The sequence below is a fragment of the Vidua chalybeata genome, chromosome 1, assembly GCF_026979565.1.
Source record: "Vidua chalybeata isolate OUT-0048 chromosome 1, bVidCha1 merged haplotype, whole genome shotgun sequence".
NCBI lineage: Eukaryota > Metazoa > Chordata > Aves > Passeriformes > Viduidae > Vidua > Vidua chalybeata.
In genome coordinates, this window is record NC_071530.1 from 83,106,012 (window position 1) to 83,125,728 (window position 19,717).

Below are 19,717 nucleotides of genomic sequence, written 5' to 3' on the forward strand. Positions count from 1 at the left end.
TTTGAATGGCCTTTTAATGGAAATATCATGGCCTTTTAATGGAATATCAGTGATGGCCTTTTTGATCAAATTAACTGCATTCAACTGCAGCTTGGTAGCTGTGGTTGACTGTGAAATCCCAGGCTACTCACTTGGTAACTCTTTAAACTAGTATCTCAATATTTTGTGCTTGCATTAGAACATTGAAGACCACAAAAAACTATGAAAGTAGATAGGGAAATCTGGATAATGTTTGTTTGGAGCCCTTCAATTCTGTATGTAATGCCCCATTTTGTTTGGTGTCAAAACACATGCAAAACTTTATGAATTCTCTGGTCAAAGTTGAAAGGAGCAAAGATGTGAAGCATCTCAGAAAGGCAACAACATAATTGAAATGTGTGACATTGTTTTTGTAAGCTTTAATAATATTTATAGGCTTGGGAGTCTTTAATTATTCATCACAGAATTTAAAAATTAGTCTATGAGGAAAAAATGAAGTTCTCTTGGCCACTCTCTTGAAACCCACCAACCTCAATTTAAAACTAGTCTGCTGCATGTAATCACTGGTTGAGATGCATCATTGTACTAAGTGCTTTTTATATCACTATTTCTTTTACTTGTGAAGCTGATTCAATATAGTTATTCTACTGTAGGGGTACTGTATCCTGTATCATAGTCAAGTTAGTTCAGTGCCAGCCTGCAAATTACTGTAGAAGTAGCAACACTAGTGTAGCTACAAGGTGAAAATTCCTACCATATACAACTTTCATCATTTTGCCCGCTCTATGAGCACCTTAATGGGGCCACTGGTATTTTATACAGCAGCCTGCATGTAGAGTACTTTGAAGTATGTGCCTGGGAATGTGAGGCTGGGTTAAATGGGGTTTATTCTTGCTGAAGAGGCAATGTGTTATTCTTATTTTCACTAGATAAATAAGTTGATAGGAGAGATAACACTCAGCAATGCTCTTGAAATACTCATCAATTCCTTGTGTCCTTGCCAGATTCCCACAGGAGAGACACTGGAGCAGTTTGTATGCTCTGCTCTGGCTGTTGTCCCAGAAGATGAAGCAAACAAAGAGAATAATGGAGAGGGCTGTAATTCTGCACAGCATGAGGCCAAACTGTATCTTGTTCATGCTGTCAGCAAGTTCAAACTCTATGCATGGGTAACTTTAACAAGTTAATAGTTTGAATTCCCAGTTTTTTGCATGTAGGTTGTCAGCAGTAACTCAGTTAAAAGATCTAAGTTATCTATAAAATCGTTTTCATAAACTTTCTTGCTAATAAAATGAAATAATCCTTATAAAGAATTATCACAGTGGAAGTATAATCTATCATCATGTGTCCACTTAATCAGATTTTCTCATTAACAGAGATTCAGATTTGAAATGTAATAGGGAATGTAATGAAATATACTGCAATGCAGAGACCTGTCAGAGGAAACTGCTTACTGTTCCAGTAAACATTTACTGTTCCACCTGAGACTGTATATTGGACAAAACTGAAAATTGATCAGACACCTCTTAATTTATATATAAATTAATATATAATTAATTTATTTATTTTTCCCCTCACTGTCTCTGGAAATGGTGGCTGAAGTAAGATAAAAATAAACCTCCAGCAGAGACTCTTAAAATTCTGCTCTGGCAGAATAGCTTGCCATGCATTCTCTGTAATGACATATGTGTAGTTGCATGGACGAAAGAATTAAACATTCACATATTTCCTAAGAAAACCACCCAGCTACCTTAACACTGGTATTTGTTTTTATACTGAAACATCGTGTTTTTCTCCATTAAAAAAAGAGAAGAATTATGTACCAAGCTGCTCTGGAGATGTTTGCAATATTATTTAAAGAAAACATGTAGAGATTCCTATGTATTTCCTCATACATGTAATCTTTGAGAAGGTTTCCCTGCTGTATGATGAAGTATGAAGTAGGAGGTAATAATTCAGTATGATTGCCAAAACTAATGCACTAATTTCCCTGTAATAAAATCCAGCAATAATTTCAGCCATGATTTTAAAACTCTTAGCATGGGTTAACAATCTTATTATGGGAACCAGAAATACTGTAAACTGCTGGCCACTGTGAATTATCTTGGTGAACAGAATATCTCTTAGATCTGTTATATTCATCTGGCATTAAAAAGAAAGGTAATAGTGAAGGAAAGGAGAGCAGTCAATAATTTTGGCCAAGCTTTGATATGCTTATTTCTGGGCTACACAAGGGGAGCATGCAGACTTCTTTGTCATCTCTGTGTTATGGGACTCCAAAAACATTAAGGCTGCTATCTTGCATCATATTGGCAATGTAGGTGGAAGTTTGGTAAAAGAAGCCTGAGCCAACAATCGGCTGTGGAAGTCAGCTTTTAGCTGATTTCAGCCTCAGTCCATCTTTTTTCCATTCTTGGGCCTTTAGGCAAGGTCAGTACCACATAGGATGTCAATTGTCTATGTGCTGTAGCCCATTACATTGTCAACTTGAGTGTCAGTCAAAACTGTATTGAAAATCAACCTTTGTCACGTCAGTCATTTCAGAGTCTAGAGAGGTTAGGGAGAAATTTTGCTATCACTGTTGATTGTGTGAATTTGTTTAAAGACATGCAAATTCTGTGTACTGCCTAAGAAAGCTTTGATTAATGTGATCTATTTTGCATTCAATCCACTAGGTACTTGAGCAATGGCTCGACAGCAGCAGTCTCTCTCAGAATCTCCTTCTGGATCTTAGAAGAATCATGGCTGATTTAATGTCTCAATTTCTAGATGACAGGGAAGACAGAAAACTTTTTTCAGAGATAAATACCCTGATCCAACAATGGAATGAGAAATCAGATGCCTATTTTTCAAAAGGATATGTTTCATCTCATGATTGGTAAATTATACTTATCTTTCTGCAATTTGTCTTATAAAATTAGATCAACCTGAATATTAATTTTCACTTTGCATTTAATTGATTTCTGGTTTTTGTCTGTTTTGTGATTTTATTTTTTTTCTGTAGTTCAAAACCTTGTATACAGTCAAATAACTGTGCTAATGCTTACATATTCTGGAAAAGAAATTAAGTTTCTGCTTTAGAATATAGCTTCCTACAGGTTCAGCAGAGGATATGACTACTACATGATCAGGACTCACAGGAATCAGGAGCTGTGGATAATGGGCATTTTGAACTAGGACATGAATTAGTTATCTTATTCTGCGAACAAAGTTGAATTCCCACAAGTAATTGGTGTGACTCAGTAATGCTTCTCATGTATAGCCAGTCTAGTGCATGTGAAATACTTAGAATTTTTACTGTAGAAGTCAACGCAGTTGTGCAGGAGATCTTGTAACAGAAGCCTTCAGCAACAGCTACAGCCTATGGAAAATGGAATTTTAAACACATAGAATTAGTTGTACATAATGTAGTTTGCAATCTCATCTAGGGCACTCTGAGTCTATGATTTCTTTTGATGTTTTTGCACTTTCCTTACAGTTTCAAGTTCTCTGTTTGGTACATGACAGAATAAAAATGAAAACACTTTATATGAAGATGTGGCTGTAAGCCCCGTCCTTATTAAGAATTATATGTTTTGTCAAGCTGTTCAAATATTCCTGATCTGGAAGGTTCTACAGAAGAGTTAAGCTGTACATAAAGGGAGTAAAAGTTTGTCAGAATTGGCAGAGGCTCGAGAAAAGTCCATGGCAGAGCACAGGAACTGATACTTCCCTCTTTCTAACGACACACTGGATGACTTGCCTCATTTCTGGGAGTTATAATATTGGCCTCAGTTTCTCATTGCTTGTAATTACTTGTTCATATCAAACACTATAATTGGAGGAGATATGATTCATGTTATACAAGTCAACATCTGAAGATACATCTGAAAGAAACAATCCATTATCAACTAGTAAGAGAGAGATTGCAGTCAAATTGTTCAAAAATTTAGTAAGTGTTTTGAAATTTGGGTCTAATTTATAAAAGGAAACTGCTGTGCTGCTGCAGTTATAACAATGAAGTATTTTTTCAGCTGTTTTACCCTTTTGTTTGCAGTACACAATGTTTTTGTGCTCTACCTCTGTTGATTGCAGAGTCTGGAGAGAAAGAAAATATCTTTAAGGAGAAGATATTTTCAACTTGAGGCCATTACATTCAAAGGCTCTTTCTTCCATGCACCTCCTCTTGACCACTCTTATGGGGATAGTAATTGTTTTTCTATCTTGATAAATAATACTGACACAATAGAAACATCAGTGGGTGCATTCCAATTTTCACTGTGATTTCGTGGTTTTTGTAGATATTAAAATAGCAGTGATCAGCTATCAGGCAGTCAGTTGGAATGTTTTAGCTTTCAATAATTATGAGAAAACAAAAAAAAAATTTTAGAGTTCACAGAAAATTAGAGGTTTTGATTGATTTCATTGATACATTCCTGTCTCTAAAATAATTAGTCTGTGGAACATAAAATCTTTGTTCTTTTCAGCAGCTGAAAATGTGATGTAATCAAAGGTGTTGGACACTTTGTGGCTTACAAGCTTGATTATAAGTACTGATAAATGCACAATTCTTTAATTGCTGTCTACAGTCAGGTTTTGATTTGAATGAAGTTGTGACTTTCCAGTAAGGTTTTTTGCACATTTTTTGAAACCCAAAGCAATTGTTGAGTTTTGCTAATTCAGATTTTGTGATGATTAATTTGTGACTGCTATTTAAATTATATTTGGAATGTCCTTGAATAAAGTAAATAAACCTAGATTCTAAAATTTAAATAATATATAGTTAAAAAAATTCTTGTCTGCTGGCTAGGTAACTAATAAGAAAAAAACCTTATGATTATTTTTTCAGGATTTTGACGTCTTTCAAAGAGTTTTTGAAGACAGAAGAAAACTTAAGGATTTCTGGTGAAAAGAAAATGGATCCTCTTTTTCATCTTGTAGAATTCATAGAAAAATTTATAATGTTTGATTCCTCAGTTTCTTCAAATAAGTCTCTAATTGAAAATGCCTTGAATAATGCAATTATATGGATAAAAAATTTTGTTGCTTTGGACCATTTAAAACAATTCAGTGGACACTTCCAAAGAAATATCTATGAAGTTGAATCATTGTCTGGTGATCATGTCAATGTCTCACTTAGCACAATTCCTGGAGTGAGTAATAATGCATCTTTTATGTATAAGGTACAAGAATTAGGAGAAATTGTGCATGACTTCATCAGAAATATCCAAAAATTAAACAGTACTATTGTGGCCTCACTTGTTCCGAAAATTCTCTCTCTGTATCAGAATGATGATCTGGTTTTAAATATTAAGAGCAATAACACTCTGTTAAAACTTCTTTATGAGGTTTCAAAAAGTATGTCATCTTCTCAAGTGTGGCATGATTTGCAAAATAAGGAACTAGTTTTTGATTTTCTGTTTGAAACTTTTGATCTTCTCTGGAACCTCACCAGTAAGTCTCTCTGTGAAAAATTACTATTAATTTACAACTATACAGAGTTTCAGGCACAGTTTCTTGCACAGAATGGAGAAAAAGATATACAAGTCATTTATGACACTCTGAGCAGCCTTAAAACTTTATTTATAGATGAAGAGCTCCAAAGAGCTCTCTTATGTTATTTGGAAGAGTTTCTTGACCTGCCTCCAGAATGCCTGGTAAAAAATGGATGCACTGATTTCTATCTAGCAAACATGAGTTCTGTAGAACATTCAGCAGAGGTTTATGACTTACTTCTGCTTCCATTGGACAGTGTCCTGTCTGATGTAACAAACTGGGGAGATAAGGTAACTGTGCCTTCTGCTTTGCACTGCACTTTTACATGGCTTCAGGCGTGGACAGAGATTTTTGAAGAGGCATCGGAAATCTTAAATTTGAATTCAACCTATTTTGTCTGCCTAAGAGATGATTTGGCATATCTCTCTGAGAACTTTTTAAATGTAACTCAAGATGAACTGTGCAATAATACAGCTATGGCTATTGTTGAAGCTACAGGAGCAGCACTGAAGCTTTTAAAAGCTGTATTTCAGGAAAATGGCAATTTAAATGACTTGAAAGATTTTGAGGCTTTCCTTGTTAATCTTCAAAGGGTAATTAACAATTCATTTGAAGTCACAAACTTGCTTAAAGATAGCAGTTTAGAAAGTGTTTTAGAGACAATGGGAGCTGTGATAACTAAAATGCAGAAATCTATACTGAAGATTGTTAATGAAGAGTTTTTGAATTCTTGGTTTGATGCTTTAATCTCAGGAGGATCTGAGGGAGAAGATAAGGGTGCTGGTGTATTTTCAATTGAAAATTCCCTTTCTACTATTCTTAAGCTCTCCCAAGAGGAACTTGAAATTATTCTCACTGAGATAAATGACACATCTGCTTTTTTAAAAAGTGTACCTCGAGACAAATATATGGTTTGTATCAGCATTTTCCAGAATATTACCAAACTAATTTTGGGTAATAGTCTGAAAGATAGAAGCTACTTGCAAACAAATTTTTCATCTCATCTTAACTCCTTTCTAAATTTTCATAGTGCAATGGATGAAGCAGAGGGTTGCAACACATGGATATATGGATTAAGTAATCTCACTGAAAAATACAAGTCACCTTCCCACCTTGAAAGTGCAAGACATATTTTTTTTCTTCTCAGATCTCTGGGAAAAGCTGAGATAGATGCTAAGATAATGAATGTGATGGACTTTGTTGATTTGGTTTTTAATTTGACACTCCCTGAATGTTCCCTGGGTGCATCTAATGTGATTTGTGCAAGTGTTTATTTCAATATCATAGCAAAAACTTTGAAACTTATTCTCCCCGAACTTTATGTAAAACATGATATTAATGTGCTTGAATTTATTTTTAAACTTTTAAATAATTCTGGAGAGAAAATTCAGACTATTATCAGTGATTTACTTGGGAGCTCATTGTATATGTCAAAGAAGACCCATTTTAGTCAGTCAAACCATGGTTTTAACAGGACTTCAAGAATGCTCCTTAATCCTTTTCACCACATTCATCTTATATCAGTGGAACTTTTGTCAGAAATTCAAAGTCTTCTGAAAAATAAAACTTTTGAATTCCAAGAAAACAGCTCCTCTCATTTGGACAATGAGATCGAACCTTTCTTGCATGGGAAAAATATCAGTTTGCTGATGGAGTTCTTTCAAAATATGATCAGAAAACTTGACTCAAACTTGCAGAATGAACACAAAACATTTCCTCAGAAACTGATAGAAACAGCAGGTTTGAATATTGAACTGGTAAGGAAGGCACTTGAAAATTTCAAGTCTCCTACTTTTATTGTCTTTCCATTAAGAGATGAAATGGAGTTTCTAAAGCATATAGTTGCCTTGGTGCAAAACATGAGAAATATGGATGTTGAATTTTTGATAAGTATATTCAAACAGATCCAGGAGAACCTAGAAAATTTCTTTAAAAATATCACACCTTTTAACCTTGGGAACTCTGGGTTAGGTACCTTAACAGACTGGTGGGATGCATTTGAGAACATATCATGTTACTGGAACCTGACTGGTGTACGCCAAATAACACAGCTTTTTGAACAAAATGAGCTCTACAATACAGAAGATGTGTTCAACCTCCTCTTTGATGTCATCAGCCTTACAGAAAGATTGGCTCATGAAAACATTACAGAAGCACTATCTGAAATATATGCTTTCATATTGACTCAGGAAGAAAAAATGCCAATGTTTACTGATGAGGAGTTCTCTAATCAAGTTGAAGATCTTCTAATGTTGCTGGAGACATTGGCAGACATCTCTGATGAACCTGGCGAGGCCTCTGTCTGTTTTTCTGCAGCGTTCTGCTGGACTCTCACAACAGCAACACCTCAGAGTGATCCCACTGTTAAACCTTGTGACTTGGTGCACACCAATTCTACTCTTCATTACAGTGCAGTCATTGAAGTCATTAAGAAGCTTAAACTCATCACTCTGGATGACAGTTTTGCTTGTTCTATGGAGGACATTCAGATGGATATCACTCGCAATCTGACTTGCTTTTTTCATCAGATTAAAGAATGGAACTCTATAGTTTTGAAGTTTTCTGAGCTCCATCATATAAATAGATCAGTTCTCGAAGAACTGCTAGATTTTTGGAATGAGCTATCCCTTTATGCTGTGCCACTGCAGGTGAATAATACACATGCAATCAATTGTTCCTCCACATCAAAGAGCCAAATGGCTTTACAAATCATAGAAACTCTGGGCAGCATTTCAGTGTCAGAAATGGAGATGGCCAAAAGTCTTCTTGAACAGCTGAATAATTTTTATGGTGGCCTAAGTTGGAACAGAGAGTCAAGAACATCACTTAAGAGTGTTCTTACTAATGTTAAGAATATGACCAGTGAAATTTCCAGACTCCTGAATACTGAAGCTGTCCTTTCTTTTCTTTCTGTAATTCAGCCTCTAATGACGCTGTCATCTGTTGGAAACCAGACACACGCAATGCTTATGACAATATCAGCTTTAAGTGGGAACATCAATATATCTGACAACTTTGAGAACTTCTTGTTTCCTGTAGTTACAAGCATAGAAAATTTATTGGTGAATTTTAGTGTTAGACACTTACTTTTAGTGATAGATCAAGAGTTTCAATTACTAAAGTTGGCCACTGGACAGTCCTCTTCAATGGCGCCTGATGTTTTACTAGAGCACTTTAAGACGTCATCTGAAGATGCTTTATCAAGAAATTTTGAAGATATACAAGACATTGTGAAGATTATTCTATGCAAGTGTAACAATAAAAATTATTCTAAAATAATGCATGCCCTAATTCTCCTTATGACTAATGAAAGTTCATCAAATGACCTACTGCTGGCTGTCAAAGATATTATTGCCTTTCTGGAACTATTCCAAAATAAGTCTAAGAAGGTCCATACTGGTATATTGTTTGGTGACAGTCATTTTAGCAGAGAGAAATTGACTAATACTCACCCTGCTTTTTCAGTTTTGTTAAACAGCCTCCTTCATATAATTGCTGATCTTGATGTTGTAGAAGAAGATTTGCATACAAACAATACTGAGCTTCATAAAGTTGACTTTATTGATTCATTTTTTTATAATGCACTGTATAGAGACATTTCTACACAGTCCCAAAGCAGAACTCTGGAGAGCATGCAAGAGATTTTGCAAATAATATTTCAGTCCACTGCAGAACATGACATGAATAAAACAAAACTCTTACTAATGAATTTGCATAAGGATCTAATGGCAGAACTGAGGTGAGTGTTTTCCATGTACTCATTTTGGGAAGTGTGTTGACAATGACAGAAGGGCTCTCTGTTTATGAACAGCTCAATCAAAACTTTTATTAAGTTAATTAGTGTTTCATTTCAGATTTGTTCCAATTTATGTTGTTCAGACCAGCTGTATTTGGTATCAGAACACATTGTGTGGACCAGATTATTGTGTTTAGTTTGTGTTTACGATATGTGCTTAGTCACATGTATTGATACTTGAATTAGTTTCTTTGGAACTATTATAGAAACAATTATTTGGAGATACTTGTGTTTTAAAATCCTTGCATGTCTGAATACTGAACCCCCACTAATCGGCAGGCAACAGTCTTTTTTGTCTTTGGAGCTAAATGTTAAGGAATGCTTGAGCCTAATTCTTTGTGGTGTGTGTGGAACTTTTTTACTATATCCAAATACAGCTATATAAAGTTTCTTTAACTTAAATTTGTTGATGTCTTATGGCAATTGTGTTAAGTTGTTCGATTTAACAAATGCAGTGTCTGAAGGAATCTTGAGCCCACAATCATATTTGCCTGATTACTCAGATCACATGTAATCCAGAAGCAGAGGAAACTGTTTCAGATTTACTGATGGTTTACTTAATAAAAAGGCTGCTAGGCTGGAGTTGCTACATTTAAACAACATTGAATGAACCACAAGTTGGTTGCTCCAAACAGCTCTAGGTTATCTTGCTGGTGGAGCTACTGGTCCTACTGACATAAACCAGCTGAGAAATGGCATTGTAAAGTTGATGCTGTGATGTGGTATTTTGACCTTTATGATTAATTTTATGTAAATGCATAAAACCATTGTCCTTCAGGGTCAGGTATTAACTTAATCTGTTGAAAAATATCAAAAGCAAGTACTAGAAAAATGGTTTATTTTCCCTACATGCTGATTATATGCTCTTTACCATCAAATCAGTATATTCTGTGGGCTTTCAGTGTTTCTGAAGCTATTACAATATTGCTTATTTTGTGAAAGTATTTTCTAGCATTCTTAGGGTTTATTTTTTTTAACATGGAAGTATTATATTCTGATTTTCAAATAGTTCAAACAAATGTAATAACTATTAATATTGAAATCTTTGTGTGGTTCATTGAAGACTGCATTTGTGCATTGTCACTTCTTGAAATTTTTCTGTGGTACGCTTGGAATGAAAGTAATGTTTTCTTATTGATGTTTCTACAGAGCATCTAAAATCTGCAACATTCTTCAGGAACGTTTATACCCTGATAGTGTCGTACTATTGCAGAAATTGCAATTTATCATTTTGAATATTCTCAAAACCTTTTCAGGTTGGTTACCACAGTAGTGACTCTGAGTCCCCATGTGTTAATGCTGTTAAGTTAAGGCTTTACTCTAAGCAAGCTTTTGTACAAATAAGGTAATTTGGGTGATGCCAAGCACAGCAAGCATACTGATGCCTGGAAATTAAACCAACAGAGGCACAGGAAGAAATCTAATACGGATCATACAAAGGGATGATTTCTTTCTAGGGTGTTCACATAGATTTAAAATCCAAGTGAAAGCAGGAGATCTTGCTGCTTCTCCTCAGCTAGTGAGCTGAGTCAAGTCACAGGGTTTTTTTTTAATGAGCCAGACTTGCCACAGGGCAGCGTGTAGCTGACAGTAAGGAAAAATGGGACAGGTATTTAAAGGAAGTAGCATGGTCCACTTCTGGCCTTGTCATGCCAGTGAATTGGCTACCTGTAGCTGAAAAACTTCACCTTCAAAAAATTGTTCAAATTTTAATGTGTTACCTTGTTTTATTTCTTCTGTATCTGCTCCCAAGTTGTGCACTTTAAGAAAGGCTAGAACCTCTCAATATAGATATTGACTTGAGTATAATTTCATATTATGTTTTCTTTGGGCAACAAAAGCCAATGCTTTTCAAAGCTCATATTTTAGCCAACTATGCCCAGAATTGTTTGCAAAGAGCAGTTAGGAGACATTAACCTGCCCTTCTAAGGCAAGGGATAAAATCTGTAATGTCTTATGCCAAATTAATTTCCAAAAGAGTGTAAGATGTGATTACAACTCAGTTTTGACTGTCTTCTCTACTCTCCTATGATGGATGTAGTTCCAAAGAGTAAAACAGTAGTGACGTTGAGCTAGGATAAGTGATACTGAAATTGTGTAGCCAGGTACCTGTGCTCTGTCCTTGACCTCTGTAGAACAGTCTGTTTATTGAGAGAACTGAGATTAGGGAACTAAATTCCTGTCATTCTCATTTCAATCCCCTGTTTGTGAGAATGTTTCATAATGTTTAATTTGTTACAGAAAATATTATGAAACCGAATGAGAAAAGGGGAAAACTGCTTGATTTGGCTTGATTTGAGGAATAGTATTGTATTACTTCTATGAGCAAGATCAAGGTTTGCTTGTTTTAGAAGCAGTGTTTAATGTTTGTTATTCTTCCTACTTGACTTAAGAAGCAAACTTAAGGAAAAAAAACTCTATAGGTGAAAATATTACCTTGATACTGAATGAGAATTCAGCAGTCAAGTCAAATTCCTTTACCATTATCCCATGTACAAACCCACTGCAGACAGCAGAAAGGAGGTTTTTTCCAAGGATATGGTGGCTGCAAGCTTGGGTAGAAACAGTCTGCATGGGGGATAATACTATTACCTAATACTAATACTAATACTACTATATGGGTTCATTATCCCAAGATATGGAAAATGCTTCCTTAATGCTGTTTCACTCCCCTTGTAGTTTGGGTTGGAAAGTTACTGTTCACTGGAGGGTTAGTAACATCCAGGTGTTCCTAGAAGGAAATAGCATCAGGGGAGCCTGCCTGAGGGAAAGGTAGATCTGGTTAATATACTCAGCTTCTCAGTTATGCTTCTTGCTCATGAAGAGCAAATAGGAAATTTTCTTCTCTGGTTCTGTAGCAGGTAGGGATGCTCTTATTATTGATCAGGAAAATGTTATGGAGAAGAGTAACTGAAATTGAATCAAATCAGCCTTTCTTCTCCTCTGAAATGCTACATAAATTTAGTTAGAAATATTTCTTTGTGCCTTAACACATCAGACGTTCCTTCCTTTTAAAAAATTTTCTCTCCTTTACTTGTTGGCTAGCTTTAAATTTGATTTCAAGTTGTTTTTTTTTTAAATCTGATTAAATCTGGACATTTTCTCTTACAGAAGAACCCATTGTCTTTAGCAACATTTTCTGTGCCATTACAAAGTGTAAAGATGGATTAATGAGTCACTTGCTCCTCGCTGTCTTTGAAGGGATTGCTGTGGCTCAAGATCATTATCAGGTCTGACTGATTCCCTCACCCAGAAGTGTACTTTACAGCATGCATTAAACGTTGGAAACTAATGAAAGTTCCCTTTTTTTTCCCCACTGTCTGAATGACAGGTCTCCACAGTGGCTATCCAAACCTGAGGTTTAAATAGGTATAACTCTGATAATTTTGATAGAAATACCCAGAAGAAATTACTTAAATAAACAGTGGTGAGCTTTACAAGCTCTAAGTATGACTTTGAATTATGAGAAGTCCTATAACTAGGATAATTGGATTGTCAATCAATGTGAAACAGCAGCCAATTTTTAATTTCTTTAAATTACGTCATTCTGCTAATTTAATGAGTTATAGTACATTTATACTTTTAAATCATCACAGGAACATTTGTGAAATTTAACTAGAAACAAAAAAACTTCTTAGCCAGAATAAGTCCAACTAAAATAGGAGTTATGATTACCACTTGAGTTCAGTCTGTTTTTCTTTAAAGTGAAATTGCCAGCAGGTGAGAGTAATATTTGGCAAATAGAGACTCACCCAGAGTTGGAAGCAGGCCTTTGGATAGCACATGTGTGTGTACACAGATTAGTCTGCTATACACAGACAAAATACTAAAGTCATGCTTTTTAGTATAGAATCTGTCTTCTCTTGATTAAATAGCTCTGCTGCTTTGTCTACCTGGACATTTTTCTGACACGAACAGCAGTGTTAAAGAGATGACAAGTGGCATCACTCATATATCACAGCAGACTTTTGCAGGCCAAATGCATTTGTGTAGTCACCACCCTTCTATGACCTACTTCTGTAAATATTAAAAAAGCTTAGCAAAATAAAAATTGTAAATATTCAGGAGAAAATAAAAAAGTGCATACTATATAAAGCGTAATGCATGAAAAACTTTGGATATCAGGATCCAGATATTTTGGTTTGTTGAATCAAAACTGATGTTCAAAACAAGTTTTTTTGGAAAGAGATAAAAATGGTCTGACTGAAATAAAAAAAAAAAAAAAGGAAAAAGAACAGCTCATTTTATTTTGAAACACATTTTAAAAGATTGGCATTTCTATTAGTGGATGACTCTCCTTGACAGGATAGTTCAAATTCCCAATCTGATTGTTTCCAAAACTCAAATATTTGAAAATTCCTTGCTTCTTGAAAACGTTTATTCCAGTTTCAGTTAATCATACAATGACTAAGAGAATATTACCTTACCCATGTTCTCATTTGAAACTACAAATCATCTACTTGCCAAGGGCTGCTACTTCAAACGATAACACAATTTCATGGATTTACTAACCATGTGATCACCGTATTCTGCAGGATATTGGAGGATATTTGCCAGCTTTCAACAAGGGGGATTGTGAGAGTATGGCATATATAAACCAAAAACTTTCCAATGCTTTGGAGAGCTTCGTGGGAGCTTTGCAGAATACCAGCAGTGACAGCTGTGAATGCCAGCTAATGTTGGGGAGCACCCAGAGACGACTGAAAATGTAAAGCCTTTCACATTTTGGTACCCCAAATGGTTCTTCATCATTAGTGATGTTCTGTACATATGTCTGTGTTCTAAACTAAGTAATTACAGGAGAGCTACTGTCTTTTTAAGATTTGTTCATTTAACTTAAAACTGAGTGGATAAAATATACAAATTATTTAAGTAATTTAGAATAACTGAATACTTTTAAAAACCCTTATATTTTTTTGCTGAACACTTGCAGCAGATCTTGCTGCTCCACCAGATGAATGCTTTGGATCACAACTAAAGAAAACTTTCAATTTCCTGTCACTTCGGTTAGGTCAAAATTTTGATATCCAAATTTTTTATATATAGCTCTTTTGATATGGCTTTTCCTCTCAATAGCTGAATATCTTTTTGTGAAATATTAAGCATTCAGATCAGTTCAGCAGTCCAAAGAATAAGAAACACAGTACAGTGACTGTAAACTGATGGGATTGAAGTCCAAACAACTTCTGATAGTTATTTGCATGGGAAAAACCATTAGATTTTAAGTAAAGCTGCTACTACAGAGTATTTCAAATTTGCAATCAGCTAGAAGTAGACATTGTTATAATTGTTACTGTACTGGTTTGACTGTTGGATTGTTTTCATAATAGGCTTGAATGGTGTCTGTGAATTACAGTAATAATAAACTTGAGCCTAGATGCTGCTCCTAAGTACCATAGGCTCATGTCCAATTTTGAAGAGAAAATCATATCTAATATGTGCATACTCTTTATTACTTAAATTATAATTAGATATTTTTTCATCCTGAACTGCAGTGATTTGTATCTCTAGGTTTTAAAAATGTGTGTTCAATAAGAAACATGGAAGTGAGATATTGCTAGACCTGTCCTTCTCTATCAACTACTGTTGGCTAGGGCCTTAGTCATTATGGGAATCTATCTCTACATTTGTATATATGTAGAGATATACATGTGTATCTCTACATATGCAGCCTCATTTAGGCATGAAATATGATGACCACTGCTCCATATAAATACCGCATGAGCAGGTCTGTAGAGGTGCTGACTGCACGCACAGTGTGTGCACACAGAGCATAGTGGGATCCTATTGCTTCTTTTAGTCCTGTTTCACTGTTCATATTTGTCTTTTTACATCGAAATACCAATGACTTGGTTCTGATAACTTATGAAACTAAGGCTATCGTTCCAGGGTGACTGAAAATTTGGAGCGACAACTGTCGGAAAATCCAGCGGCACCTTTCCTCAGCAATTTTAATCTTGTGAATGGTGGGTTCCAGTTTTCTTCACTTTTTCTATAAGTCACTTTAGTGTAATTTTGTAGAATAATAACTGTTTCTTTGTTCTTTCAACTTCAAAGGGGCATTGTTTATGGAGACTATTGACATAAGGCAACATTGTCACTCACAGTGAATTGAATGGAAAGGATACAATCTGTAGGATATCTAATTAATAAATTTGGTGCTGTTGATACTATTTTCTTTCTCTTCCAGATATGAAAGTCAAAGATTTTGTGCAGAATATTACTCAATTGAGGCTGGACATTGGTTCTTCTGTCAATATTTCTGAAGAAACTGTCAATACCCTCTTGGAAGCCAGTGTCTCTCATTCAGAGGTAAAAGATCAAAAAGAGGTGTCAAATTAGTGGGTCAACCTATAGCATGGTGTGCCAGCTGAAGCAAAACAAGCAACGTTGTTTGTGTGGAATTTTGTATTTTCACTTATCACTTCCATGTGAAATACTCTGGGGGTTTTAGGACTTTAAAGTAATGATGTGGTGCATTAAAAGATCAATTTATAGTAGCACTATTCCTCTGGTCTAGATGGCACTGCTTCATTAATTTCAGCAGTGTTTTACCCTCTTGTGCTGACACAGAATTGTAGCTTTGCTATCTGGGTATTGTAGAAAAGATGAGGGTTTCTGGAGATATCATTTTGTATACCACCTCTGCTTCTTGTGATATGGAGTTGTCTTATGTATATATTTTTTAGATTGCTTTGTGTGTTCCTCACTCTTCTTACATTATCTTATCCTTGTCTTGCTTTACTTTCACTTTGAGGTGTTGACTTTTGTGTGTTGTAAGTTTCCTGTGGAAAAGCTTGTGCGTTATCATTGCTTTTTCCTGTGATCCCAGTAATCAGTCTAAATCATGAGAAATGCCAGCTGGCTAACAGTTTCTCTCTGCTGCGAGTGTCTGTTGAAGAGCTGGGGCTACATTTGGTGTAGATTGATCTGCTCAGTCATGCGGCCACTGGGTGTCAGTGATGCTCCGCTTGCAGGAACCGTCGCAAGCTCTGTTCGTGAAAAGTGCAGCATTAAAAAGGCAGTTCAGACCATCATAACTACTTAGAGATGATTTGTTCTTTTCCTTCTTTGGCAGTGTGACTGCCTTTATTGTTAGCTTGTTATTGTGATACCACTAAATGGTAATGAGGGAAATCATCTGAAAGCAATTCAGTTAAATGGGATTCAGTGCACCTTTGATCTTTTGGAATAATAATGCTAACTGGCTGAATTGTCAAATTACTTTCCATCATTACTTTTTGCCAGTCTTATGTAGAGCTTAGATATATACACATATCTCACATTTGGATAATTATGCAGAATTTTTTTGTTTGCTTAGTGCTTAAATCCTCCCCCAGTCCAACTGGAGCATTAAAGGTGTGTGCCTCTTACTGATCATGAAAGCTGCACAAGTACTTTCTAGAGCTATGGGCGTACTTTCTATGAGCTATATTTTAGCTCACAAGTACTTTCTATGAGCTATGTTTTAGGCATGCCCATTATGTTTATTGTCTATAAAGCCACTGTCTGATAACCTAATGATAGCTATAAGCCCATTGTAGCTCTATATTTCTGTGATTATATACCACTACTCTGCTTGCCTCTGGAACAGTTAGAGTAAGCCTGGGAATTTTTTGTGCCTATTGTATTTACCCATAATTTCTGCCACGATGTTATGTGCTGGCCATGCTCGTTGCCATGTGATGAAGTGATTTGAAATCACTTAAAGTTTGTAACCTGAAGACTATAAGCATTCATTTACTGAATGCAAGAGTTTGGATTAGCTCTGGTACTCAGAAAGCTGCAAGGAAAGTTCAGAGGAACTTAACCTAGGGGATAAACCATAGAATGTGTTAAAACTGCACTGAAATGGTGATATTCATGTGAGGCACATTTGAAATAAATTTCAAATTGCCTTATAGTCAAATTTCCTCCCCAGCAAGAAGTCCAAATCAGTATCATTTTGTGCTGCTCAGAGAATTATGTTTGTATTCTGTTCCTTGAATTCACACACAAAAAAGTGAATCTTTAAATAGATAGAAAACCTTGTAGAATCACAAAGGCAAAATTCTGTTCCAGAATAAATACAAAAAAAAAATCAAATTATTAAGTTGGAAAATAAAATGTTCATAGGAATTAAAGAGTTAAATTGCATATCCTGACTGGGTACTGTTAGCAGCAAGAGATGCATTCAGTGGAGGCAGTAGAGGCAGATTTTGTTCTAAGCAGTACAATGGAGCCCTGTTTTTTGGCGCCTACTGGCTTCTAAAAAACTTGTAATTTTTCTGGACTCGTTGAGAATGGGTAGTTAAGAACTCCTGAGATATGTGGACTTCAAGCACTTGCCATTATCCAAGATGGTTTTATTATAGTCTCACCCAGGATCTGCTTAGGCATTTATCCTTTCTTCTGCTACTGAATAATACTTTAAAGCAGTGTTTAACTGAGAAATGTGAGCTGGCTCAGAGTAGATATTATGCCATATAGGCATCCCCAAGTGTTAAATTTGTGTGTCCTTTGAAAGAAGGAAAGACTGTATTGTTTGATGTTAGTGATTCACACGCCTAGATTTTGATCTTCAGGTGTTTCTGCAGCAGAGGTGTATATCTGCTAGGAGTATGCTCAACATTGTAAATATGCCTGCTTATGGTATGAATGTTCAAGAATGAATGATTGACCTGTGAAAAATGAAAGCAAATCCTTATAAGAAATATACTTCATCTTTTATATGTACAAGGAGTATAAAGTAAGAACATAGCAATCTGATATAAAGTTGTATGGTTTATTATTTGAGGTCTGTTGGAGCCTGCAAATTGTCATGCTACTGTGACACAAATTTTCACCTTATTGACTATAAGAAAAGGTGATGCATTTCAGGGAGAAACATTTTTAATACACATATGTTGTGATAGTTTCTTTACAGTGCCCTTGTGGTAGCTTTAACTGGAAGATGTGATGAAGAAGTACTTAGCCTGCTGCTAAAGCTCCCTGAAAACAACAGAACTTCCCTGGTAGTGGAAGAATTATGCTCTTTACCAGCACTGGACTTGTATACCATGTTTGTATTGATTATACAAAATTTGAATGTACGTCACATCATTTACAAGGTAAGATGCTTTATTGGAAGGTGGTATGAAACATACAGGTAGATAGATAAGTAATTCTGTTATTTCTTCAGATGTTCTTTCTCCATGAAAGCAAAGAGTGAGTGGACATATGGCATTTTTTGTCTTTGTTTGATTCCCTAAAATGTAACAGTTGAAGAATGGGGCTGATAGATACTTCCTCAGGTAGATTATCACTGAGGAGTTAATTATGAAAGCTTTGCAAAAAACACAGGAGGTCAAAGATGTATTTTTATTAATCTTTAGCAGAGCTTGCAGTTCATGCAGTCACTTCATTATTTGTAAGGGTGGAAGACTGATCTGACAGCATTTGAACAAAAACCAGCATAGGAGCTCACATCACAACAATGACAAAACTATTTTCTAGGAAAAATTCATAGCACAGTGGATGCAAATGTCTATAGCACAACTTTATTACCTGTACAGCTGTAGATAATCTAGAATCTAGTATGGGTATTCATTGAAATAATGGTTTTATCTGTAAGAGCAGAATTATTGAATGGGATAGTTAGAAGACATTTAGTTCAGTTCTTTTGGGGGTAATTGATTGACAGAACATAAAATGTGAGCATGAATAGCTGAAATATCCTTATAACATTGTGAGGAAGAATGGCTTGTTCTGAAACCATAGGGGTCTGGTTGTATTCTAGATGTATCAGGTTGTATTCTGGATGCTGCACACTCAGTTAAGCAGATTAGAAATAGAATTTTAAAAAACAAGACTATTTCCCACAGTAGGTAAAGATACCAGAGGGGAAAGGAAAGATTTTACTTCCTGAATTATCTGTGAACCTAGAAATGAAAAAAAAATAGAAGAAAATAAACCAGTGCTTGTTCTGATTAGTGTTTCTACTGATCTCTATGGAAATCTAATCAAATCCTAGCAAAAAGTAAAAATTATTTTCAGGTCATCCTAAATTAAAATGGAAGTTCTGCTACTTTTTTAGCCAAATAAGATTTTTAAATGGGTCTCTTTCATTTTTTTTTTCTTTTTTTTAAACTATGTAAGGCTGAGAAGAAAATCAAGCACAAACATTATAATAGGAAGACAAAGGTGGATGAAATAGATAATCAGAGGAAGAACTGAAATTAATTAATGAGATTATAGTGGTTTTATTATTTTTTATAGACGGGTAACAATGAATCAGTTTGTAGTATTGTATCATCTAACTAATCCCCAAAAGCAAAGGGAACAGAGAGAAAATCCATAATGAGAAATTTGCATGGTGGAAATAGCAAACAGCCAATTGAACTTAGGTCAAGTAAGTAATAAAATGCACACAATTACTTTGGGCATGAAACATTCAAAGCCAGGAAGAGTGTGGCAGGAAAGTTAGTTACTTTAGGGGTCATATTAAGC

General features: G+C 35.3%; 1 protein-coding gene across 1 annotated transcript in view; it reads left to right on the forward strand.

The window, feature by feature from the left end:
- The window catches only part of ABCA13 (ATP binding cassette subfamily A member 13), a 166,520-nt gene that overhangs the window by 20,436 nt on the left and 126,367 nt on the right, over positions 1–19,717 (forward strand). The window contains exons 9-17 of the mRNA XM_053950805.1: positions 984–1,148; positions 2,655–2,857; positions 4,808–9,193; positions 10,400–10,506; positions 12,362–12,480; positions 13,786–13,958; positions 15,140–15,216; positions 15,441–15,562; positions 18,145–18,339. Coding sequence (XP_053806780.1) covers positions 984–1,148; positions 2,655–2,857; positions 4,808–9,193; positions 10,400–10,506; positions 12,362–12,480; positions 13,786–13,958; positions 15,140–15,216; positions 15,441–15,562; positions 18,145–18,339 — 5,547 coding nt within the window. The remainder of the gene's footprint in view (positions 1–983; positions 1,149–2,654; positions 2,858–4,807; positions 9,194–10,399; positions 10,507–12,361; positions 12,481–13,785; positions 13,959–15,139; positions 15,217–15,440; positions 15,563–18,144; positions 18,340–19,717) is intronic.